General features: G+C 41.6%; 1 protein-coding gene across 1 annotated transcript; it reads right to left on the reverse strand.

Annotated features, from left to right (window-relative positions):
* Nucleotides 1–4568: 4568 nt before the first annotated feature.
* prkg3 (protein kinase cGMP-dependent 3) lies at nt 4569–15223 on the reverse strand. The gene is made up of 21 exons (XM_036550628.1): nt 15136–15223; nt 14562–14624; nt 14054–14183; nt 13085–13251; nt 12279–12392; nt 11700–11805; nt 11390–11453; nt 10766–10843; nt 9966–10054; nt 9669–9734; nt 9516–9563; nt 9307–9348; nt 8837–8948; nt 8285–8421; nt 7789–7878; nt 7441–7582; nt 7125–7288; nt 6287–6403; nt 5391–5453; nt 5040–5115; nt 4569–4655 (listed from the first exon to the last, which is right to left on the reverse strand). The coding sequence occupies exons 1-21, from the start codon at nt 15221–15223 to the stop codon at nt 4569–4571; spliced, it is 2043 nt and encodes a 680-aa protein (XP_036406521.1).
* Between the last annotated feature and the right edge of the window lie 7442 nt (nt 15224–22665).

Here is a 22665-nt window from a genome sequence, read left to right on the forward strand (position 1 = left end):
TCAGCCGTTTTTCAGAATCAGGCTGACAGCCTTTTTTATTCTTAAAACAGAAGAAGTTAGAATTCTGTGCCACTGAGGAATACATGTTTTAAGTCTCAAAAATGCCTGCCGTGGGTCTTGTGTTTTCTGTATTAAAAACTCCGTTCCATTTTACTACGCCAAAACCTTTCCTTTCAGGAAGCTGGGAGGAAAATGATAGGAAACGTTAGAGATAACACTGCTGGATAAGGATGATGTTAAAACATTTAGCCAGGAATATTCTGACTTGGATTTTTGTCCTGCCTCTAAACTAGATGTTCATTTTTATTTGTTAAGGCTAGTTAGCAATTTGTAAGAATCAAGTCAGTTCTGAACTTGCTTATTTGGGTCCCAGTTGTGAATAAATATAAATAAAGACACACTTTTCAATTCTATAATTTACTAAAATAGTCAATTCAGCAGTGTGCATTTGTCCTGTTTGTTTCTGCCCTTGTGTTAAATGAATGTGTTACACCTTCACAGGAGTGTGGTGTGGTGGTAAAGAGCAAAGTTAAGAACCCAAAGGTTGTAAGTTTGATTACTACATGGGACACCACTGTGGTACACTAGGGCAAGATACTTTACCTAAGTTGTTTCTTTAAATATACCTTCTGAATATTTTTGTGAATATAAGATGTATTATATCTCTTGATAAGAACATCTGCTAAACAAATGTAATGTAAATCTTCATTAACTGCTGTTTTGGAAAAGAAAAAATATGCTTGTATTGTGTAATTCATAATTTTACAACAGCAAGACTAAGCTTTGAATAAACCTTTTTTAAAGACATTAAAGAATTACATGATTAATCTGGCTGACTAGAGTCTTCTTCTACTCCCAAGATATGCTGTTTTTTGAAGAGGGGATGTTTGGGGTTATGGCCAATAAAACATTGTGCAACAGACATTCTTATTCAACAGAACAGGTCCTGGCAGATACTTGTAATGAATAGTAAACATACTGTATTTGGACCAGCCCACTCACCACACAATTGCAGCAGAGAGATCAGGATTTGTTATGATCCACTCAGCAGAGTAAACCTACAGATGATTAAATGACCAAACTGACAGTTAGCCTGGGGAAGGTGGCCAGCATATAAGAGTGAATAACCCTGCTCTTTGCATTAAATACTATAGGAATTTTATGCAATGAGTCAACAACTTAGCTTAACATGCCATCTGAAAGGCTCCTCCTACAAAGGAACAAAGTATTCAGTTCTACACTGTGATGTGGGGTTTCCAGGTGTTACCATGCCAGAATTTAGTTTCAATGACCTTCAAAATAGTCAGGGGTTTTGTCCCCTTGCTTTGACTTTGACTTGTACTGTTATAATCTGTATGAGGTTTGTGTTCCTTTTGTGTTGCAATTGATTCCTGTGTATTTTTCCATGAACTAGACTGTCAGAACTGCAGAAGTATCTGTAGTGAGATCAGCACAAAGAGGTATGGGCTAAACATGGTGTAATTTAATGTTTCTTTCCTTCTTAGTTTTGTTCCTTGTTTCTTTTTGACCTTTACAGTGTAGTTCTCTTTTCCCATAACTGCGTCGGAATGTCAGTTCAGAACAAGGACAGGAAACTGCTGTGTAAGTTGTTTTTTCCCTTGTGCTGAGCACAGTTTCACTTTTGTGTACTCTGACAGCAATAGTCTCTCTCACCAGGACACCAGGATCATTAACTGAAGGGCTATTACTTGAATTACCAGAAGAAGCAAGTTAAATGCATTTTTTTAAATAAAAAATACTGGTGTGTAAGCTGATAATGGAGTCTTGGACAAATTATTTCATCAGAAACAAAATTTGCACAAGCACCAGCTCCAGCTCCCTTGATGTCAGATAATGCAGCCAGGCCATTAGATCCCACTCTGACTGCACTGATGGTTACAAAGATCAGAGTAATTTCTGTTCCTGTAATTATCAAGAGCTTCTGTAAAAATACTTCAAGAATGTTTTTTTTTTCCACACAGCCAAAAACTGGGCCAGAAATTGATCTAGTATCATAACTTGTTGCTCCTGATTGGCCTTGGGACAGGCTAACCTAATGATAGCAATTAGCAGCCCTGTGTTTACCAACTGCAGCCAGTCTCCATCTTATATTGTGCAAGCCATGTTGAATTTAAAAGTACTCCCATTCATCTTCAGTCTCCAAGCCATTAGAACTGAGTGTCCTGCGGTCACTTCCTTACTTACACTTAGCTGGTCAGCTGGACTCTCAGTAAACATTTGTTGGTTCCCACCCTAACTGCAGCTTTCCTGATACTCCCAGTTGTCACTACTTCATGTGAAATGGAACATTATGTGAAAACTACAGAACCTTATGTTGCTCAGAAGCAGATAGGCTTTAGAAGTTTAAGACTTGCTCCCTTGGAGCAAACCAGTGTACACACTGAAGGAATCCCTTAAGGGCAAAGTTTAAATTTCTTCTGTCAAAGACTGCACCTGAAGTAATTGCTTCAAAGGTGGGCAAGTAGGAACCACAAAAGCTGTTCTCACAAAATATCTGGCCAAAGCAAAGCGAGATGTGTGTATTGACACCCCTTTCCTTTGTAAGAAATGTTATGTATGTGGATTTCGCACTCACTGCAGAGGACCTTATTGTAGCCCCTGTCTCCAAAGTGTTTCATCTTCACTGTGTGTTACAGCTGTTCTCCATGAAAATGAATAGCATAGCCACTTCACTGCACAAGAGGTTAGATCTGTTTTTCTATCCAAATTAAAAATGATGCTGTCATAATGGAAAATTCCATTGAGGGCAGAAAGGAAAGAAGGAAGATATATTTAGCTATGCTCACCTGAGAAAGTTGTGTTCGTTTGCAAATTTTCATTTGCATCTAACCTTATTTGCTTACTGTAACTTATTTCCTACTGACAGCCTGTACCTGCAGTGACCAAGCTCATGATCATGTACCCTAGCTGGATAAGCTGTTCATTGTGGCAGTACTGATCTCTATCAGCTGAAACTGATATGAAATTTCCAAGTGACTTGCAAAGCAATGGCTTGATGTGGCTGAAGGCCTGATAAGGTCTCAAAGAGTTAATAAGTACATTGCTAGAGATATATTGGGTTTAAAGGTCATGAGTCATGCGATTTCCTTGAACACATTCATCATTCATCTTACTACTAGGCATGTACAGTATCCATCAAATCCAGCACTAAAGATTCAGTCAGATACTCTTATCATAAATGCCAACATCAGATAATAATGGGTGTTTGAAGTGGTAAACAGTTAGCTAACTCCTATCATGCCAGTAATGCTTTTTTTTTAATTTACCTCCTCCAATATTCTCACTCAGCAAATCTGTCATGTGTGCAGCCCTGTGGTTTTCCTCAGAGGCTACACTTCTGCAGTTTTAGGCCGCAACAATAGTGTGTGCTGACTATATTGCAATCTCACACGTACATATGCAACAAAAATGCTAACACTATTCATGTGCAACATCCTCCACAGCGTTTCATTTCCTTTATCACCCTCTCATGCTTGCGACAACCCAGGGCTGCATAAATCATTTTAGGCCAAGGTCCTTGTTTAAAGGTCTCTGACGCAAAGTAAGCATGTCCTTCTGGTGTCTGAGAGCTCTGCACAGGGTATTATATATTGTGTGGCCAGGTAACTGAGACTGACTGTAAACAGAGGAATGAACATACTTTTAAAGTTCTGATTTAAATAGTTTACACCTAAAACTTAATTTAAAATAAATCTAAATTTAAATCTATTGATTATTTATCTAAAATTAGTTTATGTATTAAGGTAATTTTGTGTATTATTGATATGCATTAATCTGCTGTGACTGTTTTGACTGATATGCATATTCAAGATGTATCATTCTGTGATTTGTTATGATGTTACACTTAACGGCAAGTGTAAGTCCTTTTTTATTTAGCATAACAATTTGTGTGTTATTATTAATACGACCACTCATCCAAAATCCTAGGGCAGACATTATGCCCACTATTTATGGTTATGCAACATAAAACAAAATCCATGCTGGGACATTTTCACCCACAATGAAGAATAATACAAGGTTGACACTGCTCCCCCATGTTCTCCCGTTAACTGGAATTCATATGGTGTGTGGGACGAAAGACATGCTAATATTCTACATGTTCAGTGTAATGTTTTTTAGTGCTTCAGGTACATCAGGTATCATCTGCTCTGCACTTATAATTGTTACTCATTGACGTGTTCTTGGAACCACTGTATATCACTTTAGTTTATTATTTACATATTCAACCTCCAGAGGAGACACATACAGCATTCACAAAATAGCTGCAGATCATCACCTTTCACTGGCTGCAAGACTCTAATATATTGAAAAGTACCAATGTAGATTGGCGGGTGGGGTTGGAGGTGTTTCCAAAGCAGAAATGAGAAGTTGCGCATAACTGTCTCAGTCCATAAAGGTCACAGGGCAGATGTCTGATTTCAGATGTCTGACATTCACTGTGTGTCAGTACTTTCAGGTCCTTGGTCCTCAGGCCCTTACGACCCTCTAAGTCTAAAATCTGGGTCACTGTCCCATTTTTGACATCCACCCATGTCAATCTGTGTTGGTCAGAAGTCATCATCCCAGCCAGAAAAATCCTCTTCTGCTTGGGTCTTATCATAGGGGAACCTGTCAAAGTTGATATAGCAGGGCCCCTGGAGCAGACAAAAGTCAGAATATTACACATATATATTTGTGTGTGTGTGTGTGTGTGCGTGTGTAGATAAAATACAATATTTTTAAAATAGGCTGAATATATGCATGCAATTCCTTATATCTTGGAATTCATATTTCACTGTACATTATATTGACAATACATCCATGGGGTACATGACATGTAATGAAGCTAGTTGATTACCACTTACTTTAAAGGTTATAGTATTCTATTGGTCATACATTTATGTAAGAACCATTACCCAAATCTTGCTGTATGTGAGGTGCGATCTATATTAATTTCAGTTTCAGTTCACGGTGTCTTTTTCGCTTCACAGAGGTGAGAATGAAAGATGCATGAAAGGTCTTGACCGAGATGACCTCACCTTTCGGATGAGCCGCACTGTTGGTGCCTCCAACTGTGCCACTCGCAACTTGTGCCAGTTTATACTGCTGAACCACCTAGATGACACGCCACGGACGAACGAGCACACACAAACACACACACACACACAAACAATATAAATACTGTGCCATGAGTGAAGAATGTTAAAACCATAAACACTTTGCAAAAGCTGAATGAAGAAAAACATGAAAGACTAGCTTTAAATGTACTGTCTCAGCCAAACACACAAAGCACTACGTTAACAAAAAAGAACAGAAAGTGTTCTGAAATGACATTCAGCCATTGTTTAGCAGCCTCCTGCAGTGGTCACTGACTGCTGGGCCATTGTTACCTGTGGTGTCTGACTTCCTTAATCCCATTTTTGGTGTTCCCCAGCCTCTGGCCTGGTCGAGGCCTGTGTAACAGAGCCGTTGAGGTGTGGTGTGACATTAGAATAACATTGAACAGAATAATTAATCGCATAACACAGGTCAATATCAGCCAGGTAATGCAACACCTCTACAGCTTTTACAGGAGCTACTTCTCAGTTCATGACTAATTTATACCTGTTACGCACAAAGGGATGGCGTCGTACTGAAACAATAACTTAAATTAAACCATTAAGAGAGGTGTACGAACAAAAAACAGTCAACCCTTCAACCATCAAAGACTGGCATTGCCCGTCCCTGATGCATATGTATAGTGCCCACCATGTGTATTCACACCCCTTATTTAAAAATGTGTAAAAATGGTGTAACAGATTGTTTTTTCTGCTTAAAAGTGTTAAGCATGTTATAGGTTAATCCCATCTCTGTAATGCTATTGACCACCTCCCCCTTCTGACATATGCCTACCTCCGCCCCCCTTATCACATATAAGCCCCTCTTTGCTCTTAAAATACCTCTGTTTCTGCCCTTCATATACCCACTACGCTTGTTTTACTTCCTGTTTTAATTCTTGTTATTACTCCCTGTCATTACTCAATATAGTTTGTGCCTATACTTCCATATCTGTTTGTGTGTGTTCTCTTTGGTAATCGTCTTTGGTATCTCTTTTCGTTTGTCAATGCCAAACGCTCATTTTTCAGACATAATTGTATATAGCATCTTTAGATATTATAATACCACTGTTTAAAATAAATGCAATATTATAATTCATCTTATTTGCATTTCAGAGAGTAAATTTGCGTTGTAGTCAATATACATAGGGCCAGTGAATATAGAGTGAGAGGGGAAAGGAGTGATACACCTGCACAGCTTGCTGATGAGAGACTTGGCAGCTTCACTCATGTAAGGGGGGAACTTCAGCACCCCGTCCAAAATCTTTGCGTATATCTTCTGGGGCTCTGAGCTGGAGAAGGGCGGACTGAAACAGCAGACACCGTGTTGTGAGCGTGGTCATGCACACTTCAATGAGTCACATTTCCTTGCTTGGGTTTTTGGTGCCCTTTGCTTGCTCCCTGCTGCCCCCTGCTTTTTCTCACTAATTTTCAAACATGGTTGTTTCCCTCAAAGTGTCTGTGTGGGGAATGCATGCACCCTAGTTTTTGTATCAGCTGAGCTCTCAGTCAGTGAGGTTTGTCTGAGCCTCCGTAAAATTTTTTATCCATGTAATTTTCAATAATAACAATTCAGCAGATATATCTCTGGCCTTTGATAAAACTTACAAGGAAAACTTGGGAGAATCTGGTTGTTACTGGGAGTGGTGTTGGTCAACCAGTAGAAGGAGCCAGTGTTTTCTTTAGGCAAAGCCTTTGACAATACTACAATGCAGTGAAGGGGGACGCTGTGCTAGGAGGTACTACTACAGAGAGTCCTGTCTATTTTCAGGAAGTCACAGCTTTAACATCAAAAAGGCAATAATGATTTTGAATACAGCTTGACAATGTGTAACCATAAATGCTCATCATTTTTTGACAGGGAACTGGTTTGCTTGTGAAAATGTGAACCTGTGGGAAATAATCACTATAGGATTGCATCACCTTTCCCCGAATAGTTTGACAGAACTCTTCATTAAAGTTAAGTCTGTTAAGCCCCACCCCTCCACCCCACTCCATCCTCCTCCATCTGCAGTGCTACAGACTCACCTGCCTGCCAGCAGCTCGTACACCAGGATGCCCAGGGACCAGAAGTCCGCTGCAAAGTCGTGCCCCTGGTTCTGTATGATCTCCGGTGCCATGTACTCCGGGGTCCCACAGAAGGAATACGTCTTGTCCCCCCGGACCAGCTCCTTCGCAAAGCCAAAATCCACCTGCCAACCCAGAGGTGAAGAGGCAAAGGGGGCGGAAAGTCTTAGAGGCCAGCCTGGGGATACATCTTTACCAAACAATCAAAATACGACCATATCTTTTCAGTGAGCCTTGTCACAGCACAGAACGTTGGGACAGACATGGGGGGACTGACCAGTTTGACGTATCCACGTTTGTCCAGCATCAGATTCTCTGGCTTCAGGTCGCGGTACAGGATCCCCTTTTTGTGGAGGTAAGCGTAAGCCTCCACCACACAGGCGGCGCAGAACACGGCAATTGGCTCATCGAAACGCCCGCTAACAAAGCAACACAAGTCACGCTCACACCGGCGGGGACACACCAGCTTTCTTGTCTTTAAAGTATCTTGAAATGAATTATACTATGCCAAATGTTGCGTGTTCATCTAGTGTCTACGTTTTACCAAACTTAAAATTTGTAAAACACCTCACGGTTCATGGTACATGTTGTCATTTACTGGATAGAGGTTTTTTTCATTTCTTACACTTCCTTCAGTTTAGTCCAGAGTTCTCCTCCTGAGCAGAACTCCATGATCATGTAGATGTAGCGTGTGTCTTTGAAGGCAGCATAGAGCCTAGGAAGGGAACAAGGATACCAATGTTCAGTATCAGAAGAACTGTACACACCTGTTATTCTTGTATAATATTCTATAATATTCTATTTCTTGTAGAATATTCTGTTATTCATGCACAAGCCTCACTGTATGTGTGTAACATCTGCCAGCAGGGTGGAGTACTGTACAAGGAAATTAACTTGTAAACACAAGGCTGCCGGTTTAAATCACAAGCTGGCAGGAGATCCGCAGCTGCTGAAGTTGGCAGTACATGGAGGATAACGCTGTACAAGGATACGGCTAGGCAAAATAAATAATGCTGAAATAAAATTCAGCATCATGAACAGCTACCTCAGTTCTGCCTTCTGGAAATGTTAAACAGATCACGCTCTGACATCAAAACCCCTCCTCACCCCCCCAGGCCCACCTGACTATGAAGTCACTCTGGATTTCCTGCAGGACCCGCTTCTCGAATTTGACATGGTCTTCCTGTCGCTTGGCGACAATATGCTTCTTGCTGACCCTCTTCAGGGCATAGTACTGCCCATGGTGAAGAGTGGTCACCTGAAAGGACAAAGAGCCAAGCTGAGGGACACAGTGCCTGGATCTTAGGTGGAGAGGCGTGAGAGGAACACCAGGTGGCACTGTGGAGAGCGGAAGGAGGACACAGGTTGGAGAGGAAACACAGAGACCCAATGGGAAGAGGAGAAGAAGCCTGCACTGAATTCCCATGAAAGTGCAGTCTAGCCCTCTAGACACAGAGAGAGGATGAGAGACAAAGAGGGCAGGCCAGTTAGCCCTGAAGACAGCACACGGGGACTGAAGTCATTACAGGCAAACTGAGGATAATTTCATGTGATTAACTTTAGAAGGCGCATGATCAGGATCCAAAATTTTAGCTGCACCAATGGCATAAAATCCAGTCAATCTGGACCGTTCGTTCTGAGCAGTCTTTAGTGGAGGTGTCAGGGGAATGTACCAGCTCGACGCGGCCAAACCCTCCCACTCCCAGAGTGACGGGATCTCCCTGGTAGCGGCCCTCCTGGTAGAGCACTGGTATAAGGTCCTTGAGACGCAGGGAGGCACTTTGGCTGTGGGGAGCGGATAGACAGGGTCACAAGGACAGCGAGTCACACAGGTGCCACAGCCTCTGTCCTGCTTCATGTGTCTCAAATTACAAACACAAACCAGTCCCAAAAGCCTCTACTCAAGTTTTTCAAGTTGAATTAAGCAGACACATGGTGTAAATAGGCATGTTCTTTGCATGGCATGTTTTAATGTACTTTTTTAAAAATAAACTACCGTGGTCTCCACATGAAATGGTTTGTGTTGCTGCATGAATTCTGCATCATACTATCATAACATTGAACTGTACTTGACTGGATTATGTGAGGCACCAAAAATTGACTGAGAGGACAGCCAGATGTTCCATCTATTTCATCTACTGACCTCTTTTTCTCTGGAACTGCCGTGTCTTCAAAAATATTTGAGCTGTTCGCAACAATGGAACAAAAAATGGAAATCAGATCAGCATTATCACCGAGAATTGCTATACGCCATAGTTACATCAGCAAGAGAAATCACTGCCACTTTGATACATTCAGATAAGAGGGAACTATGAAAATGCGTGACTGCGGGAAAGACGTCATCACACTCACTCATCAGGGAGCTCGAGGTTTTCAAAGGGTATGGCCTCTTCAAAAACCCTGCAACGTGAAAGACAGTGTGAAACAGTGACATCTTGTGGCCCTGATTCATGCTTGCACTGGTGAACTGCAGCTGGCATAGGGCTGAATAAATTAGAGACTCACTCTTTGTCGATGGAGAAACAGGTAACCTGGCCAATCGCCGTGCATGTGGCTGTTCTGCAGATCTCACTGAAAATACAAAGCAGATTAAATTTCATACCATGCATATATTTTACACACATGCATATCTTTCTAACTTAAAATTACATCCATGTACATGTGTGCACAATATCAACACAGCATAACAGACACACATAGAACAGATACAGCTTGTAGCGCTTTCAGTTAAAGCTTTGTTCAGAGAACACTATAATGTACCACAAAGTGAATCAGCAGTCAACCCAGGAAACAACCGCTTACCGGATCAGTGCCAGCTCCCCAAAGTGCTCCCCTTTCCCCATCCTGCGGATCTCCTTCTGCTGCCCGTTCACCTTCTTTGTCACCTGGACCTGCAGCAGGGGGACAGAATAAAGGGGTCATACACCAGGGCTCATTCACAGTCACTGACAGCAGGCGTGTGGAGCAGGCCTTAAGGCCACTGGATTCAAGCTGGGCCCCCAAAGGTCATTAGTACAAGCAGCACAATGTTGTACCGGAATCACTTCAGTGAACAAATATAGCCGTATAAATGTAATGAGTGAGATCAAGTTCAGCTACATATCAAAATTATAAAGCATGCAAGCTCTGTAAGTCGCACTTAAGGTTAATGCAAATGAATAAAATGCTAAATGATTGTGTCATTTTTATTGGATTCCATCTAAAAATGGTAAGTAATGGTGAGTTCCACAGTTGCAAGCAATATGACTTTACTCTATGCAATGTTATTAAGTGCACTGTTTTAAAACAATTAAATCAGGAAAAAAAATGATCCAGCACATACTTTTTTTCTGTTTTGAACTATTTTTGTTCCATTTTAATTAGGGGTATAGTTAATTATGGAGAACACTGTATTTACATTTGTGGTAAATACTCCAGAAATAGAGAATGAATTTTAGAGCTACTGCTGAAGAAACTGGGAGTCATCCATGGGGAATGCTACACTGTGTTTATTAAACAGCTGCAGGTGCGAGTTATTTTGTAGGCCGACTGCTATTCCCGTGTCAGTATGTTGATGCAGAACTCTATGCGCCCTCTGCTGGGTGCCGAGTGGAATCCCTTACCTCCCCTTTGAGGATGATATAGAAAGTGTTTCCCTCTGTTCCCTCTCGTACGATCACCTCCTTGTTCTGGAATTTCACCTGAAAGCCGGAACTACGGTGTGATTTCTGTTGTCAATCCACACATTAATTCAGCCTCCTACTACCCTTCGTTTCAGCACTCACATATTACCCAGCTTTCTGTCCTTCTGTTTTACTTCCATCTGAATATGAGACAAGATGATTAGACCATAATGGCTGCTTGTCCTGAAAAAATCTCAGGTGTAATGCACAATTAGCAGACTTTAATATCTCTTATTGGACAGAAATTATTTGTAATTTCATTATATATGCATTGTCTTTCTATTAGGCTATTATGTAATGTGTTTTTTTTTTGTATGTTGGTTTATATTGATGTCACCCTGTTATGATGTTTCATGTTATGAGTCACCCTGTATAAAGGTGTCTGCCAAATAATAATACCCAATGATCACAGTTATACTACTTCTAATACTTCTAATGATAATTATATCATATTAACAATAACAATAATATTCTCATCATGTGTCAGCTATGTTTTGTATTCCCCAGATGGACACAGTGTGTGAGACCCATTTTTCCTGCTGTGGATATGGCTGGGACACAAACCTCTTCCATGGAGTCAATGATCTTGGAGAGCTGCACATCAGTCAGGTCCTTCAGTGTTCGGGCCCTGTGGGCGGGGGACGGGGTGGGGGTGGGGGGGGGACACGGCAACATGGGGGGTAATGCAAACACAGCCCGCTTTTCAGACTCTAACTGCTACGTATCCTTCTCATTCACATTCATGTCTTTTATATTGCCTCTCCAGGTTCCATGTTTTTCCGCAAGGCTATCTCACTGAATGTTCTAATCACACGTGATATCCCGCACAGAGTGCGTGGTTCATGCTTTATGTGTGTTGGCGTTGGATACCCACGTCTTCAGGAAGCCCATGATCTGCTCCCGTTTCTTCTTGGACTTGTTGGTCATGATGGTGCGGTACGTCGGTCTCTCGATGCACCACAGCCTGACTTTAGTGATAGCTGCGAGGGCGTAGGGCGGGGGGGGGGGGCGTTGGTGGGGTGGGGAGATCACAGAGTCACACTCAGCACAATGACAGGAAGTGTCGGCCTGACATCCTCTAAGCGCACAGGAAATCATCGGTCACACCGCAAGTATAGAGAACAAATATCACCACTACCTCACCCCATGCATAATAGTCGGCACAGGGGCAGTGGTATATGCAGCCAAAATGCTGAAAATTATAATCCTTCTTGGGGCCCTGCTTTTGAAGAGAGAAAGGTGGGCCACATAAATTATTTTAGTGGATTATGAGAGTATACTATAAAGGATCATCTGAAATGTTTAGATCACCAAAATATCTACTTTACCCCTTCCCCCCAAAAATGACTGTGTAATAATGGTAGTTTACATGAGCAAATCTAATAATAAGATGCAATGGTGAGAGGCAGGCAAAAGTATAATAGTAGCTGGGCAAGCAGAGAAAAGAGCTCACCTTTGACGGTTGCAGTACGCTTGCAGTTATATAGGATTGCCAGTTCTCCAAACACATCCCCAGAGGTCAAAGTTCGCAAATCTCGCCCCGCTTGGGTGACCCGCAGGTCTCCAGCTATTAAGAAACAGAGAAGGGAGGACCTTCATGGCTGATGCAGTTAGCCGAGAAAGTCTAGCACAGGACTTGTTTTAACTGTAATTACATAGTCATTTGATATGATTTCATAGAAAGACACTATCTACAATATCTGATTCAGAATTATTCCTTACACTGTGATTCAGTCCATTGCAATTCAATACACTTTGGTGCAATTCATTAATTCCAGAAATGCAATCAATGTTGATACCCTTGTTATCTATAATTATAATATGTAATATATAATATAATATTTATATTATTGTTTAACGGGCATTATTTAATTAGTTCTATCTTGTAAATTTTGCATTATTATTCAATTTGCTAGTTATACTTCTTCATTATAACATTATTGTCATTTATCAGATTGTGTAATCCAGAGTGATTTACATTTACAGGTCATAATTTTATCTATTTATATGTTTACATATCAGTATTCTTACAACAAACTATAAAATTAACAACTCAAAATGATGAATTGACCATGTGGATCAATATTTACAACCCCAGTGACACAACTCCACTCTGTGGTAATAATAAGCCTGTTTATCCCTTGCAGTGAAGTACTGGAAAGGATTATGTCTCACTGTCACAGGCAGCTTGTAACTGTTTATGCACCTTTAGACTGGTACGTTCCAGCCCATGGCTGTGCAGAAGCCCCGCTCAGTCACCTGCCACTATATACATGCTGTCCCCCTCTGAGCCCTCGACGATCACCGCCTCCCCCGGGTTCTTCTCTATGGCAACCAGCAGCTCCACCATCATGGTGATCTGCTCGTCGTCCAGCCGGCTCAGGAAATCATTCTTCTGGATCGCCTTGACGATCAGGCTGGTTTCACTGGCGATGCAGAGGTAAGAGGTGGGGAAGAGGAGTGGTGGGGAGGATAATAGGATGCTGATTTCCAGCGTGCCCACATACACGAGTATATCCCCAGCAACTGATCCAGAAATACCCTATCCAATCCTAATTTTAAACCTAGTCATTAATTCTGAAAACTGGTCTGAGGTCAGTGCTTGGGGGGCTGGCTCTGCATCCACTATATGGAGTTAACACAGAAAAATGCAACTCCGACCTCAAATAAATACATTCTTTTTTTTCCATTAACACAGCCCTGACAATTTGATTAGCAGCCCTCTAACAAAACATTTTTTACCATGAAAACTCTGACCATCCGTTTTTGCTACCCCTGACGAACTGCTTTGTATTTCAGGAAGTCATTCCTGTCATTTTTGTCTTGGATGAACTATCCCTCCAAACCTGTGAGAGTGTTTGTAGTGTGTTGGGAAACCTACTGGATTGTGGTTCACTCTGACTAGAGATGACTCACCCCAGGCAAGAGAGACCTCTGCCTTTGGCTCCTAACTAAACAGTGCCTACCGTGGGTTCTAACCATAATGAAGCCCTGGCAGACCCCTGGTTATGGCTGCAGTATATGTATGCTGTGTTGAACATGCCTCCTCTGATTATAATAAGCAACCAAATGATATTACCACTACAACAAGGCAACTAGACAACACAGTGAGCCCAAAAGAGACATCTTAATAATGATGATTAATTATATGTATATGAATTGTATTATGATTGATGAAAAAAGGAGATTGTGTCACAGTGACAATCCCTCGCTGCCGCCGTCGGCTACCTGATAGTTTTCTTAACCCGCGCCTGTGTGATCTCCAGGTCCTCGGGAAGCGGCTCGGGGGCGATGACAGCCGCGCGGCTCTTCCTCACCTCTGGCTCGCTGTCATTGCTGCTCCTGTCCGGGGGACAGTCTGGGACAAGCAGGAAAGAGGACGACGTGCGTCACACCTCAGCACTCCAATGCAGGATGGGTGTGGGGCATAGAGTGATCACCAGGCCCGTGCCAGGAGAAGATACAGAGGGGTGCAAAAAGTCTTATACTAAAAAAAGTAATGAATACTACGTAGATATCGGGATATAAGGACACAACTGGGGGTGCACTGAGGTCCATCTGGGGGTGTAATGCACTCCTAACCGCCCCCACAGTGCCAGGCCTGGTGATCACTTATCAGTTTGCCGAGATTCCAATCAAGCATCAGGGGAGGAATGGACCCGCTGTCACCAGTGATGGGAAACACTTGCCACGCCCATACAAAGGTCTCCCGTGACCCGCCTCTGAGGTCTCTTACCCAGTTCATCAAAACGAGCCTGAAGCTCCTTCAGCAACTTCTCTTTCTCCTCCAAACGTTTCTCTGAGGAAACAGACAAATCTGAGTTTGTCTTTGCTAATGTCGCCATGAATAGTTTGACAGAGAAAAAAAGGACAGATGAGCATCAAAGTAAAAACATACTCCATAGCTCTCGCTCTTGTCAGCCAAAGAAGTTTTCAATTTCTTTGTACAATTAACACTAGTATGACAAAGCATGCCAATGTAAAGGGGGGGTCACTGGTGTAATTCCTAACTTGGAATTTTTATTATTTTTCGATTTGATTCATGACATTGATATTAAATTAAAAATTAAAAATTAAAAATTAAAATTAATCCAGAAGTAAAATTCATATGTGGAACAGTATTCTTTCAACAGGGAAAAGTCTTATTAAGTTGGAGCCAAGATTCACGTTACTGAATTTTTAATTTAAAGATATATGGCAGATGGCAATGGCAGACATTTTCTTGTTACGTTCTTTCTGCAGTGGACTGGTTGGAGATCCAGACTGGGTGAAAGGGAAAGATAGTGGTCAGAAGTGGAGCTCTGTCTCACCCAGATCCTTATTCTGAGTCTGCAGCTCCTTATTCAAGGCACACTGCTTCTCCAGCTGGAGCCTTAGGTCCTGCACCAGCTCTTCCATGGCTGAAGAGAAAGTGGAGAAGATTACACCCCTGAGCAAAACACACATGTACCCATATACACACACACATGCATACACATATACATATATACACAAATACACACACATTCATGTGCACACTCATGTATACCTACATATGTGTGAATCTACACATGCACATGTGCGCACGCATGCACATACATGCACACATCGTTATTCATACACGTACACACTCACACATACATATAAGCACATCCACACATACGTATATACAGACTTATACACACATCCATACATGCATGCATACACGTGCATACACATATATACGCAAGCACATACATGCACAGAAATATGCTTTCTCACACACCCACTAACCTACAAACTCATACATATGCACCCACACACATGCACGTACACATGCAGACACGTATGCATACTAACACACAAACACCCTTTCACATGTCCATCCACACACTCACGCACACACACAAATAACCACTAAATGACACTTGTGCACACAGAGGCACTCACACACAGTTTGGCTGAAGAGTTCCAGACGATACTCTGAAAGCATCACTTTGCACCACAACAGTAACAGCACACCATACACGCAATATCTACTCAGAAACACATTCCTTGAAAATGTCCACATTCAGTGATGACCACAACCAGTAAATGCACCATTTGAGGCATTGCTGCAATACTCATCATCAGGCTTAACAAAGTAGCACATGGCCCTGCCTTCAGCAATCAAAACCAGACAGATTAACCTGTGTGGCTTCGCTCAGTGGGATCTCCAGCTCCCGATGAATAATGCATATGAATGAAGACCGCCGGGGAAATGATGAATATTGACACAGTCATTTCTACAAAGACCACTTAACCATAAGCCCGAATGAGAGGCGACCCGACGTGGTAATGATTCAGTCTTATTACTCTGCAGGGGCAGCAGTGGGCCTCTCTTCTGCCGTTCACATTGACATGATATAAAACAAAGTAGCAGCTTCCTTTCATTCGCAATGCATTGTCCAGGTTAGCGGAGCGCCTCCCAAGCACTGTCTAATTGGATCTATTGACCCACGCCTGCGGAGTATGACTGACAAGGATGCCTATAAATACATTTGTGCCCGCGGGTCAATAACAGTGGTGGTAATTGATCGCGAAAAAAGGAAGACCTCCCACTGTACTCTTCTTTGTGATCTCTAATTGGATTCGCCATAATCGGACCGAAGCGTGTTTTCCAATAAGTGTGCCGGCTGAAGCTACAGGTTGTGTTAATGTTTGAACTCGGATGGAAATAATGACCCATTCTTTCAACACCGTCTCTGATAGTTATAATTTACAGAGCTAACGTCTGGTTGGCAGGCGTTCAGCAGTTATAAGCTGGTCAAAGATGCAACTGTCATGTTCACAGCAACCATGGGACAAATTAGCAAAAAAAAAAAAAAACCTAGACAATGCCCCCACAATCACAAATTATATATCTGGATCCAGTAATGCTGCAATCTCTTTCATTATAATTTGTGATTTGTGTGTGGTTCTGGCTGGTATCCGAGGAGCATGCCACTGTTCCACTGTAAACAAACCCAGAATAGACCACACTTCCTGCTCCACACGTGATGCTAGTTATTGTCCTGTTCACCCTGAACATTGCACACTGTGCAGATTAGCCACAAATCAAGAATCATTGCAAAGTCCCAGATGTATTTCGAGGAAGCCAGAAAGATGCTGTTGACAGCATGCAGCAGAGATTGCACATTAATACAGTTTACTTCAGGCAAAGAAGAGAGAGTGCCTGATGTATCAGCTACCTCCCCAATGCTGAAGCCACTGTTTGAACTGTATTTAACAGAGTTATTATTCTGGAGATCATACAGCTGGGAAGCTGGCTTTGACACCTAATTCAACTCCTGTTTGCTGTTTATTGTAAACCCTGAAAACAACCATATGGAATAATAGGTCGTTTTATCATTATGATAATTGAGACACAAAAATGACTGGAAACCAAGATTAAACGTCATACTTCTTTACCTTGCCTATATTGAGAAAGGGCTCAGTTAATCCATGCTACCACCAAAAATAAAGCGAGAAAGGATTCCTTTGTCCTCAGCCATGAAAGACAGGACCAGCTTCCTAATAACTCCATTCAGAAAACGACGGAAACCAATGGCCTCATTTCTTAGCCAAACTTCAGAGACACATGCTCACACAGGGCAAACTGATTTTTCACAGCCTTACGTCTAAGTGAAACCCCCTCAAGGTGGACAACTGCGAGTCAAAGTTGGCTGAAGCTCACCTGCTCAGACGAGGCCAGGGACTCAGAGGGATCCAAACGTCTGAGGTGAAAAATACGGGAGACGGGATCCGGACTCACCTGGCGGCGCAGAGGGACGGACAGGAGGAGAAGCGAGAGACTCCGGGAAGCAGTGGACGCAGTCACATGGGGCTGGGAGCGACTCCTCAAGCGCGAGAGGGTGTGGGTCCTCGGGGTGGAGGCCGACGGTGTGGTCCTGACACTCGCATGCGCCTCACCTATCACAGATCATGCAGAGCACAGCCACGCGCGTTCCCTCTCTCTCTCTCTCTCCCTCCCTCCCTCCCTCAGAGCTCCAGACTTCACCTTCGTTCCTAATGGCCCAGTTCCGTCTCTCTATCGCTGCTTGTTGGCGCAGGGCTCCTCAGAGATGGAATATTAACCAGCTCTCCAAGGCTCCTCCCACTGCACCAGGTGGGAAGGAAGGAGGCGAAGGGGGGGTGTCTCTTTTAACCACTGTTTGATCTCCACACCCAGCTTTGGAGAGCCTCATGTATGGGAGGAGGGCAGTGAGGTTTTGGGGAGGAGGGGTACCATGGGGGAATGGTGCCCCTCTCTGTCAAGTCTAATCTATACTGTAATTGTGCTGCTTCTGACTCCAGTCTTGCACGATATTCCGTATTTTTTACATGCTCTAACTAAGACACCAAAAAGGGGTCTTATGATAAATCAAAGCTTTGCAGAGCTCAAATCAATACAACTACTTTCCTAACATTGCAAGATTAAATGGTTTCATGACATTTTACTGTGGGAAAGTAAATGCTGATAAAACATCTGGGAGATAATTTCTAATTCTATTCTAATTTTAGCATAGAATACAAATTTGGAAATCTTAATAAACAAATTTACAAAGTGCATTTACAAAAACAAATGAATCAAACACTTACACATATCTTTTGGGAAATATAACATTGTCTATCTGGACAAAGTCACAAAGCTTTGTTTGATAAAATATATGTGTAACAGAAGCTTTGTTGGCCACACTTCACATATCACAGCAAAACACTTTTAATGGTGTCAAAGGGTCATTGTAGTGCCAGATACTGTGTTTTATGACTTTGGTTAATTGTTAATTCCTTACCAGTTAATCAATGTACACCAAAATGATCCAATTGACATCTACAGCTACAGAATAATAACACCGCCCAACTATTTACACATAATGTCAATTACAAGTCAATGATTGTCCAAAACAAATGCAGAGTTTCTCATGAAGAAAAGATTAAAATAGCAACACCTACTAAAGAAACTGATATCATGTGTATGACTTCCACAGAAAGCATTATTTAAAAGATTCTGAATCATCTTAAAGTTTATTTCATCTCACATCTCATCAATTGGTCAACAGCGGAAAATAAGTCAAAGTTCAATGATAGCCAGATTAGCCATGCATAGCAAAGCAGGAGGGTGTATACTGTAGACAGCACAAGCCTCAGAGCAGGATTAGGAGAACTATTCCCATTCAAGGTCAAATGAAAGGTCAACCAGGCAAGTGGTGAATTAGGCCAAGTCGATTTTGCTCAGTGAATATTTCACTCATACTCAACAGATTGGCCCAGGTGTTCAGCCTTTGACTCTACAGAGAACAGCTACACCACGTGGCTTCGCCAAACACAGATATCTCACTGAACCAGGCCCGTGAAACCTCAGGTGTGAGATGCCTGATAGTCTGAGGCCCAGCGAGGGGTGAGTTCCAGGCGTGATCTTGGTCCTCCAGGCAATCAGAGGCAGGGAGGACTTGGCAGCTCTGAGCAGGACATTGCTCAACCAGCTATCAGCACAGAGATTACAGAAAGCGTGCTGATCTTTGCTCCCCCCTGTTCCGCCCCCTCCCAATCTGTCTTTATTTACCAAGCTCCTACTAAAACCTCAAAGCTAAAAAAAAGATAGGCTTTTGATTCTGGGCGTGGATTGAATGTATATGAGGTACGTGAATGAAAGCATGCTGTCTGGGCAGGTGACGTAGATCACGATCACATACTGTAATAGAGTCATTGGTTGATTTTTCACCCTTGGTATATGCAGGTTTGCATTAAGGGCACGCTAATTACCCTCTGAGAGCAGCTTACCAGTAGCCACCCATGAAGCCTGGCAGGAAGCATGAGCCCCCTGGTGGAGACACATGGGTGGTGCAGAGGTGGGGGGAGATGTGATAAAAACAAGAAGGAGCCCTTTCTATAGGATGATTCAAGAGATTAAAAAACCTGCCTCATGGTTTGGACAAAATGGATCCAGTACTACATCTTGCCCTGCAGATTCCCTGTGAAATGCAATGGGGACAGTGTTTAATTACTGTAGTTTGCCCAATAACCCTTTATTTAAATACATTTATTTTGATGAGATTTACCCTGATGGCATAACTTGGGCGCTGACTTCCTTTGCATGGGCACACACACACACGCGCACACACACACACACACACACACACACACACACACACACACACACACACACATATTTATTTTTATGTATAATTTATATACCATTACTTAGCATTACCATCTAACGGTAGTGGATGCACTGTACTGTAAGAAAACATACCAACCTGTAATAAACAGTCGAAAAAGTTTTTTTTTTGTCTTTATTGAAGTATATTAGTCTTCAATTACAGTTTAACAAATGAAAAGACAACATTGCCTTTACTGTGAAAAATTAAAAATGAAGCTGCAAAGTTCAGTATTTTTTCGATGGATTACTGCTAGTACATTAAAAAAACAGTTCTTAGATAATCCTGATGGCCAGTCATTACTTGTAATTAAAGTCAAACATCTGTAGATAGTACTGTTAGTACTATTACACATTGCTCCTAAAATTTGACATAAAAATACACTATCTTTCTATATTCTGCTGGATAACATCCAGAGTGTTATTAATGCCCTTAGATCAAATTCAGTAAAGAAAAAAAAAAGTTTTAAAGTATTATAGCCAATGTTTTGCATAAGCTGTATTTAGACAATCATGATAAGTGGTTATCAGTAGTTTCGCATAGTCAATGTCAACACCAAATCCTTCCTAGTGAGTAATTCCATCCAATCTTTCACTTTCATATTATAATGCCCAGAACACTATCAATGCCATTCTTCAGGAAAGAAAAGGTTTTATGTTTGGGATGACAATCTTGTTTACACAGGTCACAAGATAATGCTCTGTTGGTGGCAATAATTTAAACTATGTGCGGTCATGAATCCAGAATTCATATCCTCTCTGTCCACTAGGAGGCAGTCTTCCATTGTATCTGGGAGCATACTGAGCTTAAAGCCGTTTAGCTGTATAACACTGGTTGGCTCAAACACTAATACTGGTGCTGAAACTGTACTAGTAATTACCTGAATGTATCAGCTTTAAAACGAATAGAATTAACTATTCTAGCCTATGTAACTATAAGACCTTCCTTGCCCAGTCAATTTACATATCTTCAAACAGGTCCAATGTGCACATGTTCATTAGTAATCTTGGGGTTAACAGTGGTAGTACTATGGACCAGAGATGCACAATGAAAAAATCTAATAAAATTACAGTACAGGAAAGCCAACACTGTGAATGCAGTATAAGGCAGTGGTGCTCACATCAACTGCTGCTGGTCTGGTTCAAACGAACCTTGGATTCAGGGTTGAAACTGCAAAAAGCTTATTTTCCCCATATTTCCAGTAAACATGATATCATAATCACCAACAAAACATCTCACCATTTGTTTGTGCAAGTCGACTTTAACGGAATTAAAAAAAAAAATAATCATATAACTGAATAACTCAGAAATCTGTGCTAACGCTTACACAAGGATCCAGCGGCTTTGAGACAAACAGTCAGAAGGATTTGGTGGTATCCACTATTAGGGAGTTCACAGCGGTAAGAGAACAGACAATTCACATGTGACAGACATCATGCATGTCTACTTCAGCCAATCAATCATTCAAAATGTTCTCAATCACAAAATTGTAGGAGTACTGATAATTAAAAACAATCATTGATTACACCATTTTCAAAAATACATTTTAAAAACACTTTCATAAGGGTTAAACTATAGACAATACCAAACTGCAATATTGTGCAAAAGTTTCAGCCCCAAGAAAAGCAAATACTTCATACTTCAGTAAGGCATTTCATACATTTGGATCAAACTAGACAGACTTTAAAGAGAACGCGTGAGTTTTGTGCGGAAAACATTCACTCACTTCATAATCAGAGCACTGCAAGCCTGAAAAACATTCTACAATCACACCCCACAATCGAGATATGCATGCGGAAGTCCCATTCAACAGAATTTACAGTACTGTATTGCAGTGGAATTGATCAGCATGATAAGGGTTTTCAGCATTTTGGTGAGGTGGGACCCCCAAATAAAAACAGCAAGTTTAGGGACTGATGCTTAGAAAAAGTGTGCAAGTCTTCCAGTTGTTACCATGCAAATATTTAGAAACAATATTTAAATTGTAATTTTTGCCTGTAGTATGGCCATCATCACCTATATATATTTATAATATATTAATTATATATATATAAAATAACTGTACATTGTTAGCAATTTATTCATGCAGTAATCATGTATTTTGTTTACATTTTTTTTTCAGGATCCAATTTGAGGATCCTTTTGGACCCCGTCTCACCAAAGGCTGAAAACTCCTGGCTTTCTGTGAACGGCACTTGTTTTACATTGAGGGACCCTTTGCCTGTATGGTGCAGCTCTGGGTCAGTTACTACTCTAGAACATTGACAGTCTCACTGATCTATGGCAAGTGTGATTTTTAGCGTAATAGTGTGAGTCAACTGAAGGTCTTGAATGCTCCAACAAGCCAAACTGATCCCAGGCATGATTATCTAGACCTTCAAACAACACAATGATTTCAACAATGGTATGTCTCTCTCACACCATCAGACTTACTGGTCAGCTCAACCAACATGAGGTATTGCCAATAAGAGTGTGGCTCCCCGGTCAACTACAGCTTAAAAGAATTTGGTCTCACCAAGCACAACAATCAACTACAATGTACAGCATATACAGGCTTGGATAACATCAACTCTGACCCAGTTTCTTTTAAAAACATGATTCAGACTTCATTATGGAAAAATACAAGTTCTATGTAGACATTGGAAAAGCCTACAGAAGATTTTTAAAAAGATTGCTTTCACCTTTTCTTTTCCAAAAAACTGA

The sequence above is a fragment of the Megalops cyprinoides genome, chromosome 17 (assembly GCF_013368585.1).
Source record: "Megalops cyprinoides isolate fMegCyp1 chromosome 17, fMegCyp1.pri, whole genome shotgun sequence".
NCBI classification, from domain to species: domain Eukaryota; kingdom Metazoa; phylum Chordata; class Actinopteri; order Elopiformes; family Megalopidae; genus Megalops; species Megalops cyprinoides.

What these genes read in the sequence shown, in the direction of transcription:
- prkg3 (XM_036550628.1), bottom strand. Translation starts at nt 15,223, where the DNA reads ATGGAAGAGCTGGTGCAGGACCTAAGGCTCCAGCTGGAGAAGCAGTGT. An exon ending in TGTTTCTCCATCGACAAAGA is followed by an intron (nt 9,564 to 9,668) that starts GTGAGTCTCTAA and finishes TTCACGTTGCAG; the next exon opens with GGTTTTTGAAGAGGCCATAC. An exon ending in CAGTGCGGCTCATCCGAAAG is followed by an intron (nt 4,656 to 5,039) that starts GTGAGGTCATCT and finishes TGTCTGCTCCAG; the next exon opens with GGGCCCTGCTATATCAACTT.